The 24,013-nt window shown below is 39.1% G+C and overlaps 2 protein-coding genes across 4 annotated transcripts in view; both read left to right on the forward strand.

Annotated features, from left to right (window-relative positions):
- The window catches only part of Ccr2 (C-C motif chemokine receptor 2), an 11,590-nt gene extending 2,011 nt beyond the window's left edge, over nt 1-9,579 (forward strand). Inside the window, exons 2-4 of one of the 2 annotated variants that reach the window (XM_021206981.1) lie at nt 51-147; nt 1,728-2,861; nt 8,805-9,579. In XM_021206981.1, the coding sequence (XP_021062640.1) occupies nt 1,739-2,860 (1,122 nt within the window). In that variant the 5' untranslated portion in view covers nt 51-147; nt 1,728-1,738 and the 3' untranslated portion in view covers nt 2,861; nt 8,805-9,579. Of the gene's footprint in view, nt 1-50; nt 148-1,727; nt 2,862-3,861; nt 5,552-8,804 lie in introns of those variants that run through there. The other variant, XM_029543477.1, reaches the window with a different exon arrangement.
- Nucleotides 9,580-17,393: 7,814 nt separating this feature from the next.
- Nucleotides 17,394-23,085, forward strand: LOC110328063 (C-C chemokine receptor type 5). Of its 2 annotated transcripts, XR_003844643.1 has the most exons (3): nt 17,433-17,479; nt 20,155-21,681; nt 22,983-23,085. XR_003844643.1 is itself a non-coding variant. In XM_021207422.2 (2 exons), exons 1-2 carry the CDS (start codon nt 17,413-17,415, stop codon nt 21,228-21,230), a joined length of 1,143 nt encoding a protein of 380 aa, XP_021063081.1. In that variant the 5' UTR covers nt 17,394-17,412; the 3' UTR covers nt 21,231-23,085. The 2 variants fall into 2 exon arrangements, 1 of the variants encoding a protein (XP_021063081.1); XM_021207422.2 differs by having other exon boundaries at nt 17,394-17,479; nt 20,155-23,085.
- Nucleotides 23,086-24,013: the final 928 nt, after the last annotated feature.

Raw genomic sequence — 24,013 nt, forward strand, 5'->3', positions numbered from 1 at the left:
TGTGTGTGTGTGTGTGTGTGTGTGTGTGTGTGTGTGTGTGTGTGCACTAGTAAATGCCATGCAAGTTCAGCTGCCTGCAAAGACCAAAGGAGGGCATTGGATTCACCACAGGTGCTAGGAATTGAACTTGAGTCATCTGCAAAAACAGTGGGTACTCTTAACTGCTGAATCATCTGTCTGGTTATCTAATGTGGAGGCAGGTTTTGAATCTAATCTCGTTGGTTCTGACAAACAACCTTTAATTTTCTGAAAAGGAATGATTTGGGATAATACTAGAGTTTTCTTCTTATAAAATGTAGTGGATGATAATAACTAAGATGAGCGCCTCATAATTTGGTCAGCAAGATGTTTCCTGTGTCAAAGTACTTGCCGTGAAAACCTAGTCACCTGAGTTCAAATCCCTGTAGCTTACTTATATAGTAGGGAAAGAGAAAATTATCTTCTGACCTCTAAACACTTACAGCAGTGCCTGTGTGTACCCCTCATGTATAAGTCAGAGCAGATGCTAGATAAATATTGACCATGTAGACAAATTCATGAAGAGATACCATGAAATGTGAAAAATTAAACTCTGGTGTTTCAGAGAAGGTGAGACTTGAACACAGAGCCTTGGAAAACATAAGCATGTAGGAGAGTAAAATACTGAGATCAGCTGATATAATTCAGATAAAAATCTGAATTAGAAGAATTTTGAAGCAAGAATAAAAAGAAAAGAGGCAAAAGTGGGCAAAAGCCAAGTGCCTTGAGGTTTTATGAAGTTTGGAGGGATATTTCACAGACATATTAATAAGCAGCCACATAAGTGACTTTCTAGAAGCTAAAAGCAAAAATTTTAAAGTTTTATCTGTTTATTTATTTTGTGTAAGTATCTGTGCCTTAAGTCACATATAGTTTATGTCAAAAAGTGATAAATACACTAAAACTGGAATTACAGGTGGTTATGAGCTCCCTGCTGTGGGTATAGAAAATCAATGTGGGTTCTATGCAAGAAAAGTAAGTGCCTTTGATCCCTGAGCCATCTCTAGTACCTTCAAAAAGTTTTGAATGGGGAAATTCATGCTCAATGAGAAGAATTTGGAATGAAGTTAAGGTATTTGAACATTGAATTAGCATTGCAACCTTGTCAAAAGAAGTGTGAGAGGAAGGTGGATACAAGAATTGAGAGGGTTATTAGAATGCTTTTGGGTAAAATGAATAGATGGTGCAATATATAATGGTTTATTTTCTTTATGAAATAAGAAGTCAGAAAGTGAGCCCTCTGTATGGCTTGCATACAATGTCTAGGTATTTTGTTTATAGTCCCAAGCATAAAGCCTATGATACACAAGTTGAAATAGGAGAATAGGCCTATTATCTTCTGTATCTCTTTTGTTGTGGAAGAAGCTCCCTATAAACCTTCTAGCAGGCTCTAATTACATCTTATTGGTCATAAACCTGGTCACCACATGCAGAGAAGTAGTAAATGAAGACATGCACCTTTTGTAGCCTTACAATGAGAAACATGTTCACCAGGGAATGCCAAGGATGTTAAGGAAATGGTTGCAGAGTTGAAAAGTTGTGACTGCTGTTAGGAATAAAAGAAAAGTGATGTACACAAGGTAGGTATCAAGGAGATGACTATAAAGGAGAAACCAAAGATTGGGATGCTGCTTAAATGGGGAAAGACTATTTGAATTAAGGAATTTGGCATTTGTGTTACAAATAATCATTTTGTTCTCTGACCACAGAATCAAAGGAAATGGAAGACAGTAATATGCTACCACAGTTCATCCATGGCATACTATCAACATCACATTCTCTATTTACACGAAGTATCCAAGAGCTTGATGAAGGGGCCACCACACCATATGACTACGATGATGGTGAGCCTTGTCATAAAACCAGTGTGAAGCAAATTGGAGCTTGGATCCTGCCTCCACTCTACTCCCTGGTATTCATCTTTGGTCTTGTGGGCAACATGTTGGTCATTATAATTCTGATAGGCTGCAAAAAGCTGAAGAGCATGACTGATATCTACCTGCTCAACTTGGCCATCTCTGACCTGCTCTTCCTGCTCACACTACCATTCTGGGCTCACTATGCTGCAAATGAGTGGATCTTTGGGAATATAATGTGTAAAGTATTCACAGGGCTCTATCACATTGGTTATTTTGGTGGAATCTTTTTCATTATCCTCCTGACAATTGATAGGTACTTGGCTATTGTCCATGCTGTGTTTGCTTTAAAAGCCAGGACAGTTACCTTTGGGGTGATAACAAGTGTAGTCACTTGGGTGGTAGCTGTGTTTGCCTCTCTACCAGGAATCATATTTACTAAATCCAAACAAGATGATCACCATTACACCTGTGGCCCTTATTTTACACAACTATGGAAGAATTTCCAAACAATAATGAGAAATATCTTGAGCCTGATCCTGCCTCTACTTGTCATGGTCATCTGCTACTCAGGAATTCTCCACACCCTGTTTCGCTGTAGGAATGAGAAGAAGAGGCACAAGGCTGTGAGGCTCATCTTTGCCATCATGATTGTCTACTTTCTCTTCTGGACTCCATACAATATTGTTCTCTTCTTGGCCACCTTCCAGGAATCCTTGGGAATGAGTAACTGTGTGATTGACAAGCACTTAGACCAGGCCATGCAGGTGACAGAGACTCTTGGAATGACACACTGCTGCATTAATCCTGTCATTTATGCCTTTGTTGGAGAGAAGTTCCGAAGGTATCTCTCCGTATTTTTCAGAAAGCATATTGCCAAACATCTCTGCAAACAGTGCCCAGTTTTCTATAGGGAGACAGCAGATCGAGTGAGCTCAACATTCACTCCTTCCACTGGGGAGCAAGAAGTCTCAGTTGGGTTGTAAAGTAAGTGACAGTTTGCCTTTTTTTAAGCAGGGAAGGAGGGAGCAGTTTGTACATAGCAACAAGCCTCAAAGACAGTGGTTCTTACCTTTGGGTCATGATCCCTATGTGGGGGTCAAATGACCCTTTCACAGAGGTCACTAAAGACCATCAGAAAACATAGGTATTTACATTATAATTCATAACAGTAGCAAAATTACAGCTATGAAGTAGCAGCAAAAATAATTTTATTGTTGTAGAGCACCACAACATGAGGAACTGTATTAAGGGTCACAGAATTAGGAAGGTTTCGAACCACTGCTAATGGATATATTGAACAATAGAGACCATTAAATCAGGTGCCCCAAACCTTATGATTATGCCATGACTGAACCATATCTCTTCTTGTATATATAATACATGTTTGGGAAATATTGTAGAATAATAATTGATAAATTCTTCAGCTTTCCAGTGAACTCTGTCCCTATGAAGAGCCTCATTGCCTTGTGGCAATATTATTTTACCAATCTTCACCATATTTTTCCTTATTTCTAACATGAAAGACATGGAATTTAAGAAAGGAGGGTGTAAGGCTGTCAGGACTGAGTGAGAAGAAGGAGGTATGCACTGTTGACCCTGAGTGAAAATGGAAATCAAAGTGAGCAGGGGTCTCACATTTCTTTCTCATTTGGGAAGAAATGTCCTGGTTCCTTCTCCCATCTGTGTTTAATTTTGGAGGCTTTATCAGGTTGTGGAAAATCTAGAAACTGTAAAAGTTGTTGGGAACCTCATTTGAGTACCATAGTCCTTTTATACATAATTGCACAACACATTTTTGCTTTGTTATTTTTTTTATCTATGACAACATGGAAAATCTTTTCACTATCACACTCCACTGTTGATATGTTTCTCAAGCCACAGCTCCTTACATGATATTTATAAAATTGTTGTTTATAAAATATGCATTATTAGTGATTAGCCTAAAAATAATGACTCTTGTTTGGTCTTTCTTTCTGCTTTCCAGGGAGAGCAGAAGGCTGAAGGTAGTGAACGACCAAGAATACGGAGAAAAGCCAATTCCTTCATCAGGCATAGAGAGCTGCAGCAAAAAGGCAGAGATATATGGGACAGTAGAAGTGGTGTGTCTAAAACTATATAGAATAAGAAGCAAAATGGATGCCTCAGCACTGAGGAAAGGTTTCTGTCAGTTTATAAACTGGTTTTGTATTATTGCTGCTATTTTCTGCCTCCTCAATACCTTTGCAACTGCCTCTTTCCTCATAGCCTTTATCTCTCAGCCTCCACCTGAGAAAGGTGTATATGGAATAGCCAAACATGAAAACCTGGATAGTTCTATAAGAGGAAAAAAAACACTGTTATGTTATGTTTTCGTGGGTAAAACAAAACTGGATGAAGCAGAGACAGAAGTCTTGCTTTGAAAATAATACTTGGGAATATATCTTAATTACATGGCAAAATAAACCTGGATAAAAATGATTACAGATGGAGTGGGAAGAAGTGTGTCACAGACTATGTGCTAAAGCCTTATTTTTGGATATAAACATAATTCAAATATTTAAAAACTGAAAATAGAAAAAAATAAAATCAAGACTGGAAAGTTTAACTTCTAAATGTGATGAAATACCTTTGTAAGAGTTCTTATCTTGCCAAGCTTGAAAATAGTTTATTAGTTATAGAAGAAATTCTGGCTTTGAGCTTATGAACTAACATAGACAACTCAGGATTGACAGGGACTTGGGGTTTGTGGTCTGTGGGCTTACCCAACCATGGTGATTTAGACTCTAAGCCATCTGGATCCTAGCATGTGCTACATAGATGTCATGTGCACATGCAAGTGGTTTACTTGCTCTTTCAGGCTTGGTTTCCCCAAACTCCTTTGGATCTTTTGTCCTAAATGTGATCTTGGTGAAAGATTGTCCTTTGAGTGAGTGGGAGATCCTAAGTCAAATCAACTCCTTATCAAGAATTTAAAAGTAAATATACAAAGGAGAGGAGTTATAGAAATGCCTTTTCGTAAGAAAAATATCTCCCCTGAATTGAGCCAAAAATGTTCTTCCCTGTCCACTAATGAGTTTCTTATCTAACAGAAGCAAGAAACAAAGGAACAGACAACTTGAGAGCTGGAAGTCATTGTGGTCTGGCTTTGCTACCACATGATGAGAAGAAATTTCTAAAAGAAGTAGGGGATGACAGTATCACCTTCAGTTAGCCTAACACTTTTATTTTAATGATAATGAGATGCAAATACTTGTAAAACTATGATTTAGAAAATAAACCAATGCTCTATCTATAGTGCTAGAAATATTAAAAAGAAACAAGTGTATGCTTTGTTATTCTAGTGTGGTTGACTATTTTGTTCATGACTACACAACTCTTTTCCCTGGACTACTTTACAAATTTTATACCTGGTGTTTGATGGAGAGGTATGACTTACAGCTTGCCTTCCAGGATATACACCCTTCTATAGTACGTGGGCTAGAAGACAAACACAAGTGACATCAATATCTTCTGATTATAGTCCCAGCAAGGCTGAGCTGAGACTCTTTTCAGCGAAATGTAGCCCTCCATCTTGGTGAGTAAGCAGATATGAGGACTGAAGCTAGGATCCCAGCCATGGAGAAGAGGAGCAAGAAATCCATGTCCACATGATAAGTCACTGGGTCAGGGGGTTATTTGTTAAATACAATGCTGACCAATACACATGGGACAATATGCTTATTAAAATAATGTTTTTCTACTGTGGCGTGCAGTATGACAAGCAGACTGTGGGTCTACAGATTAAGTGGGTAATATGAAAATGGGTGTCACTGCCATGATCTTCACGTTGTTTAGACATTGCAGCCCAGGTCCCTGTAGATAGACCGTTGGTACAGAGGGCTCAGATATAATACATAAACACAGGGAAAGAAGAGTATATAGAACTTTTTTGAGAACCCAGGGGTTGGGGACTAACTCAGTGATGGCCATATATCACAATATGAACATCTATAGTAGGATTTTCTTGCCACAGAATAAACTGCCTTGTAGGAGTTGCCTGCTGTGTTATTTCCAGAGGTAAGCTCTAAAGTCATCTGGAGAGAAGCTTTGAGTGAACAGTTGGAAGAAAGTAGAAACAAGTGGAAAAAATGGTCTTTTGTCTGTGTTGTCAAAGGAGAGGCTGAGCATGTGCAGAGGGCCCTGCAGCTGCTTGCAAGAACTCCACTAAAACCTGTCCTTTTTCCTGCTTTTACTCATTACTTAGACTTCTCTAACAAACAAAATGGTTTCAAATGAGATTATGCAGCAAGAATGATTATCTCTAGGGAACTACATCATGTGAGATAAGGAGTCTTGGCTTTGAGTGATTCTACAAGGTAGCTCAGGAATATAGTGGGAAAAGAATGGGCATAGATTTAGGGAGTAACCAAAAAAGATTATAATTTCTTAGAAGATATGGACACATTAGTATATTGTCTTTGTCCTTGTTCTATTGCTGTGAAGAGATACTATAAACATGACAACTCTTATAAAGGAACCTAGCTTAATTGAACCTAGTTTAAAGTTTCAGGGGCTTAGTCTGTTTTTATAGTGGCAGGGAGCATAGCAGCATGCATACATAATGCTGAAGAAGTAGCTGAAAGATCTATATCCAAAGGCAGTAGGAAGAGCAAGACCTAGGCCTGGCTTGGGTCCTTGAAACCTCAAAGATCATCCCTAGTGACACATTTCCCCCAACAAAGTCACATCTTATAATACTTTCAAATAGTGGTACTCCCTGGAAAGTGCACATTCAAATCTATGAGCCTACAGGGAGTCATTTTCAATCAAATTACCACAATCTGCTACCTAACTCCCATAAGCTTGTCACTGTAACATAATGCAAAAATGCATTCAGTTCAACTTCAAAAGTCTCCATAGTTTATCCCAGTCTTAATACTGTTTAAAAATCCAAAGTTCAAAATCTTCTGAGACTCAAGGAAATCTCTTAACTGTAACTCCTATAAAATTGAAATAAAAAAGCAGACCACATATTGCCAACATACAGTGGTGCAGAATATATATTACCATTACAAAAGGGAGGAAAGAGAGCATAGTAAGGAAATGATGGACAAAAGCAAGACCAAAAATCAGCAGGGCAAACCCCAAACTCTGCATCTTTATGTCTGATGTCAACATGTTCTTCAGATCTCCAACTTCTTTCAGCTTTGTTGACTTCAACATACTTCTCTCTTTTGGTCTTATTTCCACAATCTGTTAGCAGCTCTCCTTGGAAGAAATCCCATGACTCTGTCATTTACAACATCTTGGGGTCTTCAACAGAATACAAGCTTCACTTTCACATCTTCATGTACTGGCCTCTTTGGGCTGCCATGCAGGGATACCCTCTGACATATACCTGACATTAGTGGCTTTTCTTAGGGAGGTAGATTCCATAACTCCTTTCTTATATCCTTGCCTCTAAAACCAGAACCACATGGCTAAAGCTGCTTAATTCTACTTAGTAGGGCTGGAAACCATACCCCTCTTGTTCAATCACATTTTTTTTTATCAGCTTTCTGTTGTTGATTCCTTTACTGCTTAAGCTTTTCTTTCATTCCTTTCACAAACTGGAAACTTAGCTGGGTGGGGTCATGTCCTGAAATCACCAATTCCTTTATTCCATATAGCACCAGATGTTTGTTTAAGCTTTTTATCCCTTTGAGTACTGGGCTTAATTATACTTTCTGATGCTCTTTTTCTCCTCAAAGTATACATTCTTTTAAAAAAAAATTTCCTTGTTTGGCTTGCTCCTTTTCATTATAGAGCTGCATAAGAGTGACCACTAAAAACCACCCTACAGAGTCAATATTAAGCTGTCTTGAAATCTCCTCTGCTAACGCTATTAATCTAAAACTCTTCAATTTAGCCTTAGGGATATTTTTTGGAAAAGGACATAAAGCAGCCATATTATTTGCCAAAATATCACAAGAAAAATCTCTAGGACACTTATTAATATTCTCTGAAACCTATTGAGTCAGGCCATCATAATCTATACTGCTCTTACCACCACCATCTTCCACCCTCCTAGTAATATAGCCCATTAAACCCCACTTAAAGCATTCAACTACTTTCCCAAAGTCCCAACGTCCACATTCTGCCAATAAGCAGCATGGTTAGGCTTTTCATAGAATACTTTGCTCCTTGGTACCAACTTTTGTCTTAGTCACTGCTCTATTACTGTGAAGAGACACCATCACCATGACAATACTTTCAAAGGAAAGCATTTAATTGGGATTTTCTTATAGTTTCAGAGGTTTAGTCCATTATGATCATGGTGGGGAGTATGGTGGCATACAGACATAGTGCTGAAGAAGTAACTAAGAGTTCTAGATCTACAGGCAGCAGGAAGAGCAAGACATTGGGCCTCACTTGGCCCCTTGAAAACTTGAAGCCTACCCACAATGACACATTTCCTCTAAAAAGGCCACACCTACTCCAATAAGGCCATAACTCCTAATCCTTTCATATCCTTGGTCCACTCCCTGGTGACCAAGCATTCAAATCTATGAGCCTATGAGGAGCCATTCTTATTCAAACCACCATACATATTATATGTAACATTGAGAAGGTTCTGGTATGGTGATGTAGTGTGTTTGTGAGTGTGTGTGTGTGTGTGTGTGTGTGTGTGCCTGTGTATGTAAATCAAGACCTATATCCCTGCTGGCTCCAGCATAAAGTTTGTTCCACATCAGCTGAGTAATTTTTTGTTCATTGACAGTGACAATTCAACCTTTTAATTTATTTGAAATATGAAATAGTTTTCCTTCTCTTGAATAAAGTTCAATTTGTCCTTAGAGTCAATTGGATTCTGAAAGGCTGTGCCTAAAGCAAGTATGGGTTCTGCCTTTTCTGTCTCAACTCCACCCTTATCCTCAGCCTTGGTTTGTGGTCTGCCTCTAGATAACCTCCTGTACTTCTCTTTTCCAGGCATTGGCTAGCCATGAAAAAAGAGGATATGGCCAGGAGAAGGGCACACATGAGTTTTCAATAACTGGTCCCTGCCATAGGCCCTTTTGTGTTGACAAAGATGCCCAGAAAGATGAACACTAATTTGTTCTTCCTTTAGAGGACCTAGAACTAGTGATGATCACCATGACTATTAGATATGCAAGATTTTCTTCAACTGGGCTTCTTCTAACCCACCATTTCTTGGATGATAATATTATCTATCTCTGTTAGTGGGCTCCTCGATACAACTGTAGACTTGCTGTCTCCTTTGATAACCATGCAATTTAGTGAATGTGCAGTATTGAGATACTTTTGTTTCTTCATTTATATACCCAGCATCTATTTCTCATCTCCAATTCCATTCCTTAGCCCCTGTTCAGGTGGATGGCTGCCCTATGGTGGACTGTGATGTAAGAAGTGCAACACTTCCCTATTGTCAGCCCCTATTTCTAATTTTCTATCGAGATCTGAAGGGAGGGGATGACAGGAGTCATCTAGGAGAAGCTAAAAACTACCAGGTGATCTTCATGAGATGGTTTACTGTAGACTGCAAAACTATGATGGATGAGGCCAAAGGGAATACATTTTAGGAAAGATTCCTATGGTTAATATGATTTTCCAGTTGTTATTAAATACATATAACAATCACCAGGTATTAGCCCATCCTTTTGAGCAGATTTCTGCAGATCAACCAAATTGTACCATCTTGTAGTGATGCTATACAGACAAATAAATTATTTTTAAATCTTAATTATGATCCTATAAGAATTTCTGAAAGTATACCAGTAATTCTTGAGCCCTTTATAATAGGAGTTCTGTTAAAGCCTCTCTGATATGAAAACTGCAATGAGAACTCTGCCAATCTTCAAGAGTCATGAGTTAATTGCTTCTGAGATAGAAAGAAGACATTTACAACTTACAACACATTCTTAGAGGTTGTAAAACAATCAAAGGTCATAAAAAGGAACTAATGATTTATTGTAGGTACAAGAATGGGAGATAAAATAGTGACTGGTTTTATCTATACAAAACTTCAATGATAGCTTAGTAATCGTGTTTAACTCTCGATGAACCTGTAGAGCTAATGAAAGATAATTGATGTCTAGTCTTAATGGGAACATATATAAACATTCTCTATTGTAAACTTTTTAATTTATGATTTGAATTTATATTTGAACTTATAGTGAACTTATTTTTTTTTAAAAAAAAAGGATGCTTGGAAAAACCATGTGATTTATTCAATTAGAAAAGGTATAAAAAACAAGGAATTATCACATTGCATGACACTATTACATCAGAACAGCAGGGTAGAATAATTTAGAAATTAAAAGAGAATTTAGAAATTAAGAGAGAATTTTTGGAGAATTTTTAGAGAGAATTTTTGAAGAAGAGAAATTTTTTGGAGAAAAACTTAGAAATAAAGATTAAAATCAATTTTCAAAGAGTTCCCTTTTCTTCCTGTGACTTTCACTCTCAGTCTGAACTCCCACCCCTAAGTTCCTGAGGAAATACAAAGGAAGGCTATTTTACTTAATCCCCTGCCCCCCATTTTACAATCAAGTGCTAAACACCAGAGACTCTGCAGTTTCTGGCCTCAGAGGAAAGAAAGGCAGTCTAGCTACCTCTGTAAAGTAAGTGACTTAGACTTAAGACAGGAAATCAGTCTGGCAGTTCCTTAGAAAATTGGACATAGTGCTACCAGAAGATCCAGCAATTCCTCTCCTGGGCATATACCCAGAAGATGTTCCAACTTGTAATAAGGACACATGTTCCACTATGTTCATAGCAGCCTTATTTATAATAGCCGGAAGCTGGAAAGAACCCAGATGTCCCTCAGAGGAATGGATACAGAAAATGTGGTACATTCACACAATGGAGTACTACTCAGCAATTAAAAACAATGAATTCATGAAATTCTTAGGCAAATGGATGCATCTGGAGGATATCATTCTGAGTGAGGTAACCCAGTCACAAAAGAACACACATGATATGCACTCACTGATAAGTGAATATTAGCCCAGAAACTTAGAATATCCAAGATATAATTTGCAAAACACATGAAACTCAAGAAGAAGGAAGACCAAAGTGTGGATACTTCGTTCCTTCTTAGAATGGGGAACAAAATACCCATGGAAGGAGTTACAGAGACAAAGTTCGGAGCTGAGATGGAAGGAAAGACCATCCAGAGACTGCCCCACCCGGGATCCATCCATATACAACCACCAAACCCAGACACTATTGCATATGCCAGAAAGATTTTGCTGACAGGACCCTGATATAGCTCTCTCTTGTGAGGCTATGCCAGTGCCTGGCAAATACAGAAGTGGATGCTCATAGTCATCTATTGGATGGAACACAGGGCCCCCAACGAAGGAGCTAGAGAAAGTACCCAAGGAGCTGAAGGGGTCTGTAACCCTATAGGTAGAACAACAATATGAACTAACCAATACCCCCAGAGCTTGTGTCTCTAGCTGCATAAGTAGCAGAAGATGGCCTAATCCGCCATCAATGGGAAGAGAGACCCCTTGGTCTTGCAAACTTTATATGCCCCAGTACAGGAGAATGCCAGGGCCAGGAACCAGGAGTGGGTGGGTTGGGGAGCAGGGCTGGGGTGGGTATAGGGGGCTTTGGGGATAGCATTTGAAATGTAAATGAAGAAAATATCTAATAAAAAAATTGAAAAAAAAACCAACCCTAATGCCTCTCAAGACAAAGTCTTGCTCCCACAGATAACTCTTTCCCCACAGCTACCTTCAAGAGTGAACAAGAACACTGGAGCTGGCCTCCAACAAGAGGCCTCATCAAACTTGTCTTCCCCTAACTGGCTACTTATACGGTATTAGGAAGAGTTGGTGAGACAGCACAGGAATGGTTCTGTCACTTCTTAGTAAGCCTAGGAGAGGTGTCTAACCCCAAGTGTCAGTGGTTTCCTCTGTAGTGGTGAAGCACTTAACACTCTTACCCTGAGCCATAGGTTAGAGTTGCCATTTCCAGAGTCACCAGAAGGTTCTTATGTGATATCCTGGTATGCATAGAGCTGCAGGTGTGATCTGAGCAGGTGTGATGACAGTGGCATACTGCAAACCTTAATTGGTTAAAAACTGTTACCATCTCCAAGATTGCCTTAGATCCAGCATTAAATTAAGATTTCAAATACATTGGGAAGAATTCTAAACTCAGCTAAGTACTTTATAGCATGTCCAGACATATCTAATGAATGTATACAGCAAACACCTTCTGAATATTTTCATGGTGTGTTATTTTCCATGGTACATATAAGTGTTATATAAGTTGGTTAGAGGGTTATATTTTCCATTATAAATATCTAGAAGACAAAGACAGAAATGAGAAAGTAACATAATACCTTCCAATTCCAGTTTCCACAACAGGAGCATGAGGTGGAAGGTAAAAAGACTGGGAGTCATTAAACCCAAGCATCATTGTCAGGCACCTAGATGACAATGTGTGATACTGAAAGTTGGTGAGTAGAATATACTTATTTCCATAAGGACTGTGAGGAGTTTCTTGCAACCCTAAAGGTAACCTTATGGACACTTCCTTAGTTAGTGTTTTACTGCTGTGAACAGACACCATGACCAAGGCAAGTCTTATAAAACAACATTTAATTGGGGCTGGCTTATAGGTTCAGAGGTTCAGTCCATTATCATCAAGGTGAGAGCATGGCAAGCATCCAGGCAGGCATGGCGCAGGCAGAGCTAAGAGTTCTACATCTTCATCTGAAGGTTGCTAATAGAAGACTGACATCCAGGAAACTAGGGTGAGGATCTTATGCCCACACTCACAGTGACATACCTACTCCAACAAGGTCACACCTCCAAATGGTGCCACTACCTGGTCCAAGAATATACAAACCATCACAGGCACTAAGGACTTCCTCCTTGATATGATAGAAGAACACTGACAATGACAGTATGCCATTGTTCCTGTTAGTAAACTACAGAAAAGATCCTATCTACTTTGTAACACAGCAGATAATGTGATGTGGAGCAAAAGACACCAGTCAGGAAGAAGGAAGCATCTGGGATTCCCTTTTCATGCAATTCAAGACCACCTGATCTATTTAAGGTCAGAATGACCCTTACCCGCTAGGCAAGATAGAGGGTACTTTCCTGGGCCATATGAAGGGTATATTCCTTATCACCAGATCTTGATGATGGTTTTATAAGTCTTTGCAAATCAGAACTGAAAAAGCTATACAAATAAGATATAAGCCCTCAATTAAAACTGCAATTAAAGAAATATACTCATAATAAAAAAAAAATTTTTTTGATACAAAGTCTCACTATTTAGCCCTAACTGGCCTGGAACTCACTATGTATAGTGGGCTGGCGTCATACTCAAAGAGTAAGGGTGTCTTATACCTATCCCATAAAAAATTTAAGAGCACAAAGAAATTACTGTGCTACAGTATTGAGGAAACATTACAAAACAACAACAACAACAACAACAAAACAAAAACACCAGATGCTAAAGTGATATGTGTGTGAGAATAGTTTAAAAGGGTTCATGGGGAAGGGTAAGTATTGAAATGTATTTAAAAAGGGCTAGTTTTTTAATTATGACAATATGTTTTTTTTTCTTATTTTTGTTTTCCTCCACTTCATATAATAAGCATAGTTGATGTTATAATCAGACATTCATCTGTATGTGGTCTGCACATGTGCATGTGGGTTCGTGCATCTGTATGTGCACACGTGGAGGCCAGAGCTCAAACCAGTTGTCTTCCTCTATCATTTTTCACCTTAGGTTTTGAGACAGCGTCTTTCACTGAACCAGAAGCTCACTAATTGGTTAGACTGTCAAGTGGTCCCCTAGGCTTCTCCTGTCTCTGTCCCTTGGGTCTGGGATTACAGGCCTGCACTACTACATTTAACTTTTTTCTTTCTTTCTTTCTTTCTTTCTTTCTTTCTTTCTTTCTTTCTTTCTTTCTTTCTTTCTTTTTTTTTTTTTAAATCTGAATGCTGGGGAATGCAAACTCAGGTCCTCATACCTTCACAGTAAGCAGTTTACCCACTGAGCTCTTTCCCAAGTCCTAGATACATTGTTTTTTTTTTTTTTTTTTAGATTCATTTACTATTTTCACTGCTCATTTTACTACTGATAAGGACTTCGAATGAAGTTGCTGTGTCCTCACAATTCACGTTGAGTTCCCTTGGACTCAAAGGGAAAGATCGGCATTTCCCTATTTGTCAACAATGCTCTGGATATTGGTTCAGTGATATTGTTGGCAATGAGAGCAAAGCAAGGAGAGGGACATCAATACAATGACTAGAGATAGAAAACGTGCTCAAAGACTTACTGGTGTCCCAGAAGGAGAGATGGCTTCAGATACCCCATATGGGCACTGAGTCTAGAGGGACACACTAACCATACGCATTACTTTGTCAAAGTCTAAGTACAGCATAAATGAGAATAGAGTCATGCAAACTGGGATGGAAAAAGCAGCGAGCAAAGCAGAGAACAAAATTCAAGTTGCAGCACAGTGTGCTATGGTTGTGAAACACATAAAATGTACATTCATTTGTACATACATTCATTTGCTAATAAAGATTTCTCCATGGGTCCGTAGTCCCTCAATTCTTTGTGCATACTTGAGGCAAACTTATCCAGGAGGTGACTGGAACACACCTCTGGACCAGTAACTTAAAAGGGGGTAATGTCTTACTTATCTGGGCTTCTTTCTGCAAACTGCAATCTTGTCCCTGGCTCTGTTCCAAGGTATAATTTTCAAACTGCAAGGTTTCTAGTAGCATTTATTCCTTCACATATCAGCTAGCACATCTTGAACAGGATTTGCAATGGAATTTCAGAAGTGAAGTATCTTGCCAAGGGCACTGGAGGTCCTGTCTGAGTGACTGTTGAGCCTGTATAGGGCTCCACACTGCCCTCTGGGGGGGGTGAGCTAGATCTCCCATATCTTCAGCTACCCTATGAAACTATCTCAGCACAGAGTTAAGCCCTAGATCTACATGGTGCGATAAGAGTAAATAGTATTCACATACAGAATTATTTTTTATTGGATATTTTTTATTTACGTTTCAAATGTTATCCCCTTTCCCGGTTTCCCTTCTTCCCGGAAACACACTATCACATCCTCCCTCCCTATGCTTCTATGAGGGTGTTCCTATACCCACTCCCACCTCCCTGCCCTCAATTCCCCTATACTGGGGCATCTATGGAGCCTTCATAGGAACAAGGACCTCTCCTTCCATTGATGCATGACAAGGCCATCCTCTGCTACATATGCAGCTGGAGCCATGTGACTTAGTCCCTGGGAGTTCTGGGGGGTCTGGCTGGTTGAGATTGTTGTTCTTCCTATGGGGTTGCAAACCCCTTCAACTTCTTCAGTCCCTTCTCTAACTCCTCTACTAGGGACCCTGCACTCAGTGCAATGGTTGGCTGCTAACATCAGACTCTGTATTTGTAAGGCTCTGGCAGGGCCTCTCAAGAAACAGCCATATCAGGCTTCTTTCAGCATGCACTTCTTAGCATCCACAATAGTGTCTGGGTTTGGTAACTGTATATGGGATGAATCCCCAGGTGGGACAGTCTCTGGGTAGCCTTTCCTTTAGTCTCTGCTCTACACTTTATCTCCATATTTGTTCCTGTGAGTATTTTGTTCTCCTTCTAAGAAGGACCAAAGTATCCACACTTCGGTCTTCCTTCTTGAGCTTCATGTGGTCTGTGAATTGTATCCTGATTATTTGGAGCTTTTGGGTTAAGGGAGACAGGTGGGAATGCAAGCTGGTACAACTATGGAAATCAGTTTGGCAGTTCCTCAGAAAATTGGACAGAGTATTACCTGTCCAGACGACCCAGCTATACCACTCCTGGGCATATACCCAGAAGATAATTCCAACTTGTAATAAGGACACATGCTCTACTATGTTCATAGCAGCCTTATTTATAATAGCCAGAAGCTGCAAAGAACCCAGATGTCCCTCAACAGAGGAATGGATACAGAAAATGTGGTACATTTACACAACGGAGTACTACTCAGCCATTAAAAACAATGACTTCATGAAATTCGCAGGCAAATGGATAGAACTTGAGAATATCATCCTGAGTGAGGTAACCCAATTGCAAAAGAAAACACATGGTATGCACTCATTGATAAGTGGATATTAGTCCAAAAGCTCCACATACAGAATTATAACATTTGTCTAGCAGCACTGAATAGGTCTACCTCAGAAAATTATTTTAAAACATTAAGATTTTAAATTGTGTTTATTTTGAAAATAGTATTGAGTGTGTAATTAAAGTATTGCTGTTTATTTTGTTGTGGTTTGCCTATAAACATGCTGTGAGTGCCTCCTATTGCTATCAAATTCAGGCCTGGACATTTACCCCATAAAAAATTAATCATCAGGAGACACACATTGGCAGAAAGGAAACAGTCTTTATTAAGGACACCAGTCACCCAAAAGAAAGCAAACTGATGCCTCAACTCCCTGCTTCCAAGGTTTTGGGGGAAATGGGAATTACTGGTTATGTAGAGAATTTGCATTCCCAAGAACTTGAGTCAGACAATCCTATGCTAGCCAGAGTTAATTATCTACTGGTGGTGGTCTAGACTTACCTTGCCGACAAGATGCTCTGGAGTGCAAAGAGAAAGTCATATCTTGGGAATGAGGAGTGAGAATAAAGCAAAATGGAGTTACTGAAGGCAATAGCCTGTTATAACAAACTATGAAGTAACTACTATTACTTATCCTAACACACTGGCTGCAGAAGTCTTGTGTCTTGCAGGGTCTCTTGTGTCTCATTGGCAGCTCTACGTTGTGTTATTAGCTCCGCTGTCATTTCTTGATTTTTTAAAAGAATTATATTCTTGGATTGAGAAGCTCTGTTACCTTCAAATCGGGTATAGGATAGGCACTCATAAATGCCTATGCAAGATTCATAATTTTGTATGTCACTAGTCACCAGATACATGAGGGAAAAAAGAAATACACTTAGTTTCCAGGAAAATACATGGTAAACCTGTTTGATAGCCAGTTGTTTAAGTTTACACTGAAGAGTCGTACTGAGCAATAAAAATTATGTGTGTGAAATTTAGGACTGGGAGGGGAAGATGAGTAAAAGAAGTAACAAGGTTGATGTCTGGAATAAAGCTCCCATCACGCTTTAAGTTGGCTGGAATTTACTTTAATCCAGAGCAACTATGAGAAGAATAGATTCTCTGCCATTTTGGCTTTACCAGTGAGAAGCAGGGATGTTGCATGCATTATTGGTGTCTTTGACAGTGACTCTCTCGACTCAAATATGGGCTTTGATTAATGGATAAAGTGTTCTTCTGGCATTAATACCCTTTCATTTTTTTTCTGATTTCTAACAAAGTATGTAGTTGGATGAGCAGAGAACATAAGTAAAAGAGTCCGAAGAAGGAACTCCTCAAAAAACTCTCAAACAAGAGCTGCCTTCTACTTTCTGCTTTAAGTACAACTTTAAAGAAAAAAAGAAGAACTGATCTGACACCCCCAACCGTGAACACTACGTAATACCTTTACTCATTAAACTCCACCCTCTCTGAAAGAAACTGTATTTCTTACTTTATACTGTCTTTATGTTTGATTTGTACAGCTCTCTAACCAGAGGAGGTGAGACATCCGTTCCCCCTACAAGAGACTCTGGTAAGTCACCTCTCAGCCCTTGCTTGACTAGTTAGCTCAGCCTCTGTGATGAGTAAAAACTTTTAACAGGAAATCCTGAGAGGACATCTGTCAGCACCAGGTGCTCACAGAATTATCTGAAAATATAATCTTTAAGATACAGGAAAGTTAAGAATTTAGGATATGTTTCAGCATATGATGTCATCAAATATATGAAACATGATTGTGGATGAAATATTTAAAGAGACAATTTTTTTAAAGCAAGCAGAATCCTTACCTTTAAAAAATTAGCTTCTAGAACAGTGATATTGGGTAAAATCTGGTTTGATAGTCAGTTGAAAAGAGGTGAAATCTTTCCATGGGTCACGTGTGTATCCTTGAACATGTGTGTACCGGAAGCTCTAAGTTTCTTGTGCACTCTTGTTCTCTCTTTCTCTCCTTGTCCTGACTGTCTCCAAGAAAATAGAGAAACCTAAAGATTATCTAAGTTCATATCAGATCACAAACATCAAGGTTTCTACAGCACACTTAGTAGAAAATTCTTATTCTGGCTTGGTACTTGAAGGTGATTGGGGGGGGGGGTGCTTCTCTTAGCTGCCTAAATGGGAAGTATGAAGAGCTTTAGAGAAATAAGTAGAGAAAAGTTTGAAGTACAGCAGTGGAATTTAAAAAGGGCAAGCCAGTTGGTTGTAGAGACTAGACAGTGAATATCACCCATGGAGATGGAAGAATCATTTTCTACTTGATCATCTCTTCCACTTATATGAGAACTCTTGATGGTGGAAACTCAGGAAGCAGAAACAATTTAGAGAAAATTGAGGATGGTCTACTTTAATTACTGATGCTATTTTCTATGACACTGTTTTGAGTATTTGGACATTACCTCATTTCATCCTGACTACAGAGAAGCACCATTGTCAGAAGCCATCCAGGAAAGGCTGAGGCTAGCAGGTGGCCTTAATGGAGGTGGCCCCTCTTTTTACATGGACAAAGCTGTAAGAGGCAAGGTTCCAAAGAGACTTTGGTTTAGGATTGCTTCTTGCAGCTGATAAGCCTTTTCCTATCACTATCACGTAGCCTAAAAATTCGTGGGTATCAGCCTGCCATATTGGTCAGATTTCTTCCAGATCAACATAAAGATGAACTTTTGTGAATTAACTAATGCTGTTTAGATGAATTAATGACTTTATAGAGTTCCTGATTTGATTCAAATAATCTTAGGAAGAAATTTTTAAAAGGTGGTTTTAGCTGTTTGCTAGAAAGATGTAATAAAGTTAAAATCAAGAATAGAATGTACTTTCTCTTCATAATAGTAAGTAAGGCTGTGTAATAAGAAGTGCAATGAGTTCTTATCACTACACTAAAAAGAGAAAGATGCTTGGGACAAATTCATGTTTAAGAAAAAAGTATTCAAGTCTATGAATGAAGCCACAGGTATACACTCTGATAAGACAAGGCCATGTGAAGCAGTTACTATGTACTTAAAATAAGCATATAGAATGAAAAACTGCTTTAAAGTTAATATCAACATCCTTTTGTAACTCCCATTTTGTATAACATTTTATCATGAGGTAATTTTCTAATAACTTTTATCTATAAAAAGGCCAGAAAGAAGAAATAAAGATGAGTGGGTGGCTGGGGGGAGGGGAAATCTGTACCATCTACCGACCTACCCATCCATCCATCCATCCATCCATCCATCCATCCATCCATCTAAGGTAGTGATGCAGCCATTTTCTGCTTCACCCAGTGTGTATGTGTCTGTGTGAGTGACATCTTTCCTTTCCTTTTTCTCTCTGACTCAAAAAGAGTTAACCAGCCTGGCCAGTGAAGGGCTTCTGGCTGCCTGGCCAGAGAAGAGAGCACTTTCAATAAATCCTTTACTTAATCCCCTGTTGTTAAGAAACAGGTGATAATTCCTCTGAAACCTTTGGCTTCTGGCCCAAGAACAATGAAGAATCAAGAGTAAATATTATTTATACTAAGAAACCTTTATTCTTGGAAAATCAAGTTTTGGCCCACCCTTCCACTGCTCTCCCAATTGGCTACTATCCAGAAAGAGCCAGTGTTCTGGAAAGCTCAAGGCAAACCATGTTAAGAGAGAGGGAGAGAGAGAGAGAGAGAGAGAGAGAGAGAGAGAGAGAGAGAGAGAGAGAGATCTTATTAGTTACCAAGGAGTAACAAGCAACATATGTCAGTTAAGGTTTCATACTGCCCAATATCAAGGTAAGTTACTTCCTGGTGGTGTGGTTTTTGTATTAACATTCATTCTCTCTATACTTGGGGAGTGTTTTATCCAGAAAAATGTAAACAGTATATTGCCTGCCTCAAACAGTTAACTCAAGCGTTTTTGTAGAACAGTAATTAGCACCCACTATTCATTCTTTCTGGCATTTGTGTGAACTCTAGCATTTGTGGATAAATGCCTAGAAGCAGCATCTTCAATAGAGATCTTAAACCCATGAGTTACATAGGACCTGACTCAGTTTCACAGATTAACTCACCCCACATTGATATGGAAAGCAAGATTTTATTTGATCAAATGAATCTTTGGTGAATTTCGACCGATCTGATGATGGGAAAATTAAATGTAGAACTCTATGCCTCAAAGACCTACTAAGTTATAAAACAAATAATTGTGGTAGGCCAGCAATTGCTTTAAACTTTATTAAGCATTGTCTTTTATTTATTCGTAGGCTCTTGCAGGATGGATTTTCAAGGTTCAATTCCAACCTATATCTATGACATCGATTATGGTATGTCAGCACCCTGCCAAAAAATCAATGTGAAACAAATTGCAGCCCAGCTCCTGCCCCCACTCTACTCCCTGGTATTCATCTTTGGTTTTGTGGGCAACATGATGGTCTTCCTCATCTTGATAAGCTGCAAAAAGCTAAAGAGCATGACTGATATCTACTTGTTCAACCTGGCCATCTCTGACCTGCTCTTCCTGCTCACACTACCATTCTGGGCTCACTATGCTGCAAATGAGTGGATCTTTGGGAATATAATGTGTAAAGTATTCACAGGGATCTATCACATTGGTTATTTTGGTGGAATCTTCTTCATTATCCTCCTGACAATTGATAGGTACTTGGCTATTGTCCATGCTGTGTTTGCTTTAAAAGTCAGAACGGTCAACTCTGGGGTGATAACAAGTGTAGTCACTTGGGTGGTAGCTGTGTTTGCCTCTCTCCCAGAAATAATCTTTACCAGATCTCAGAAAGAAGGTTTTCATTATACATGCAGTCCTCATTTTCCACGCACTCAATATCATTTCTGGAAGAATTTCCAAACATTAAAAATGGTCATCTTGAGCCTGATCCTGCCCCTACTTGTCATGGTCATCTGCTACTCAGGAATTCTCCACACCCTGTTTCGCTGTAGGAATGAGAAGAAGAGGCACAGGGCTGTGAGGCTCATCTTTGCCATCATGATTGTCTACTTTCTCTTCTGGACTCCCTACAACATTGTCCTCCTCCTGACCACCTTCCAGGAAGTCTTTGGACTGAATAATTGTAGTAGTTCTAATAGACTAGACCAGGCCATGCAGGCAACAGAGACTCTTGGAATGACACACTGCTGCCTAAACCCTGTCATCTATGCCTTTGTTGGAGAGAAGTTCCGGAATTATCTCTCAGTGTTCTTCCGAAAACACATTGTCAAACGCTTTTGCAAACGATGTTCAATTTTCCAGCAAGACAATCCTGATCGTGTAAACTCAGTCTATACTCGGTCCACAGGAGAACAAGAAGTTTCTACTGGTTTATGACCTGGGTTGAGTTTTGTGTATCACTTAGTTTTTCTATGCAGCTTGGGGGTAGGAATGGTTCTTTTAAAAAAGAAATTAGTCTCATAGAGGGCCCAAGATACATGCATCTTTTTGATATTTATTTTAGATAGATTGGATCTTTTAAAGCTGAATGGAGAGGTTGGGGTGGGGGCAGAGAGAACGAATCTTTTATCTGGGCTGGGGAAATATGTACAAAGAGACTTGAGGCAGGTGCCATGGCCCATATGCAAAGGGACTGAGACAGGGCTGATGCTGTTGCCTAGAGATGATGTGTCTCATCGCTGGGTTCCTGAAAGGCGGCTGTAAATATGCCTGGTTGACATAAGTTGCTTCTTGCTGTCCATGGATGTGCCTGATTGCCAACAGGGAAGAACCACTTCTGCATATAAAATGTAGAGTCAGCAGAACTTGGGGTAAATTGGAGTTAGAGGTGCGTAAGAACCCCTAGGCTTAGTTAGGTTGGAATAACCATTGAGGAAATAGCAAATGCAAATAAGAATAAAGAATAAAAATTAAAGAGTTTGGCCTAGGAAGGTAGGCTCATTTTACAGCCTGAATATAATGTTGTCTCAGGCTGGCATTTTGTTCCTGCCTTCAGACCTGAATCCAGCCACACTGGCTTTGATCCTGAAGGGTAACCAGGGGGCTGTAAAACACCTGGATTATGAATCATGAGCCTGAGGTCTAGGAATAATAACCCGTGTGATTCTAGATGCTGTTTGCATAGTTTGAACCCAGAACTTTATAACCTTGAGCAGAAGCTCCAAGAGATGAGGAAAGAGCATCAATTTTCTCGATTTACTTAGCAGTCATCATCTCTGGAAGATTCATTTTAGAAACAAGTTTTTGTGCACCTCAGAAGCCATGAAAGTATAACTACTGCCCTCTGTGTTCCAGGCTGAGTATGAGGATTTCAGTCACACTTTCCATATGGTTTCTCCACACAAACAATGCTAAATTTGACCATTTCAGAGGTTTAGAATTTTTTTTTTTGTTTTTGCAATTGATATTTTTTGAATTTTAGAGTAGTTAAGATCTTCATAGTGAAAGCTAGGGGAAGAAACAAAGGGGCTAGAATCACTCAGAAGATTAAAGTATCTGCCTAACAAGAGGTGTTGCTGCTTTTTCTCAAGCTCCGATTGTGAAACCAGAGTCCTGTGACTGTCAGCAGGAAGTGAACGTTTGCTTTTTTTCTTTCTTGTGATCCACATCTTCCTCCCCACTATGTTGCCTAGATTAGCGCCAAGTTCATGATCCTCCTGCTTACATCTCAAGTTCTGAGATTACAAGTATATGTGAACATATCCAGCTGTATATTTTATTCATTAGCATATAGAAAGTTATACATTCTTAAAAGATAATGAGTCTTATAAAAAGTGCTTTGTAAAAAAAATTGCATTTTATACTTTCAATCAAGTGTACATTTAGTGAGTAGTATGTAAAATTATGAGAGTATTTTGTAAGTAGTTGTTTTGGAGAACACCCCCAAATAATACTTGTTTAAATATAGAGTTCTTAGATTAAATGGGTGGTGATGATGATTACGTTTCCTTTAAAGTATTTTTAGCCATTAACTTTCTTCCTTGAACAATTTTTCATAATAATTTGTTCTTAAAGATGTTATGTCTAAGCATGCAGTTTCTGAGCAGTGTTGCTTTGAAAGAGTGTAAATTTTAAATTGTGCTTACTCTCAATCAAAAGAGTTTTAACATATTTACCAATTTATTTCAGAAGTCAAGAATCTGGTTGAAAATAAAAATATGCAACTTTGTGGTCTGGTGTTTGAGTGGGAGTTAGAGAGGGTGAGGCCTTTGTTTCCCTTTCTTTCTTTTCCTTCCTTCCTTCTTTCCTCTCTTCTCTCTCTCTCTCTCTCTCTCTCTCTCTCTCTCTCTCTCTCTCTCTCTCTCTCTTTCTCTCTCTCTTTCAAAAGTGTGTTAATAATTTCAGTAATGGAATTTCTATAACACTGGGATTTCTGTGCACATGTTTCTTGTTCAGAGAGAGAATAGATCCTCCAAGGAGAGTTTGGAACAGCGCTGGTTTTCAGTCTGCAACAGCCCCAGCTTCCAAAGAGGGTGTACAAAGATGTTTGTGCTGTTCATGCTCCTAATGGAAGAGACAAACAAGCAGGAAGTAAAACGGGCTCTGAGTGGTTTAATAACTTCTCACCAGATTCAAAGGGTTGCTTTTCATCTCTTAGATCTGAGGGTAGAAAATGTCAAAGAAGAGTGGAAGGCAGTTGGGCTTAGAAGAAAGGAGTCAGGGGAAGGGAGCCCTCTATCTGCTATGATAAAGCCAGCTTTTGTGGAGATGAGAGAAAGTGTTTTAATAACTTATCTTGTTGCTGTGACAAAATATCTGACAAAGGCAGCTTAAAGAAGAAAGGTTTCCTGTTGTTGGTAGTTTGACGGAATACACTCTATTGTGGTATGTTAGGAGTGTGAGCTTGGTAGTAACGTCACATCTACATCCAGGAAACAAAGAATTGAATGCTGGTGTTAGCTCTCTTTCTCCTCTTTATTCAGTCTAAGTCACCAGTCCATGAAATGGTGTTGTTCATATTCAGGGTGGGTCTTCCCTTCTTAGCTAATCCTTTGTGGAAACATCCTCATAGATACAGACAGAAATCTTTTTTCTAGGTAATTCTAAATCCAGTAAAGCAATCAATCAATACTAACCATTACAAAACGTGTCTGTTTCTTTCTTTCTTTTTTTGTGGCTGATATACACATTCCTTCTTACCTTTCCATATGTTAGATGAA

This window comes from Mus pahari, chromosome 10 (assembly GCF_900095145.1).
Source record: "Mus pahari chromosome 10, PAHARI_EIJ_v1.1, whole genome shotgun sequence".
Taxonomy (NCBI): Eukaryota; Metazoa; Chordata; class Mammalia; order Rodentia; family Muridae; genus Mus; species Mus pahari.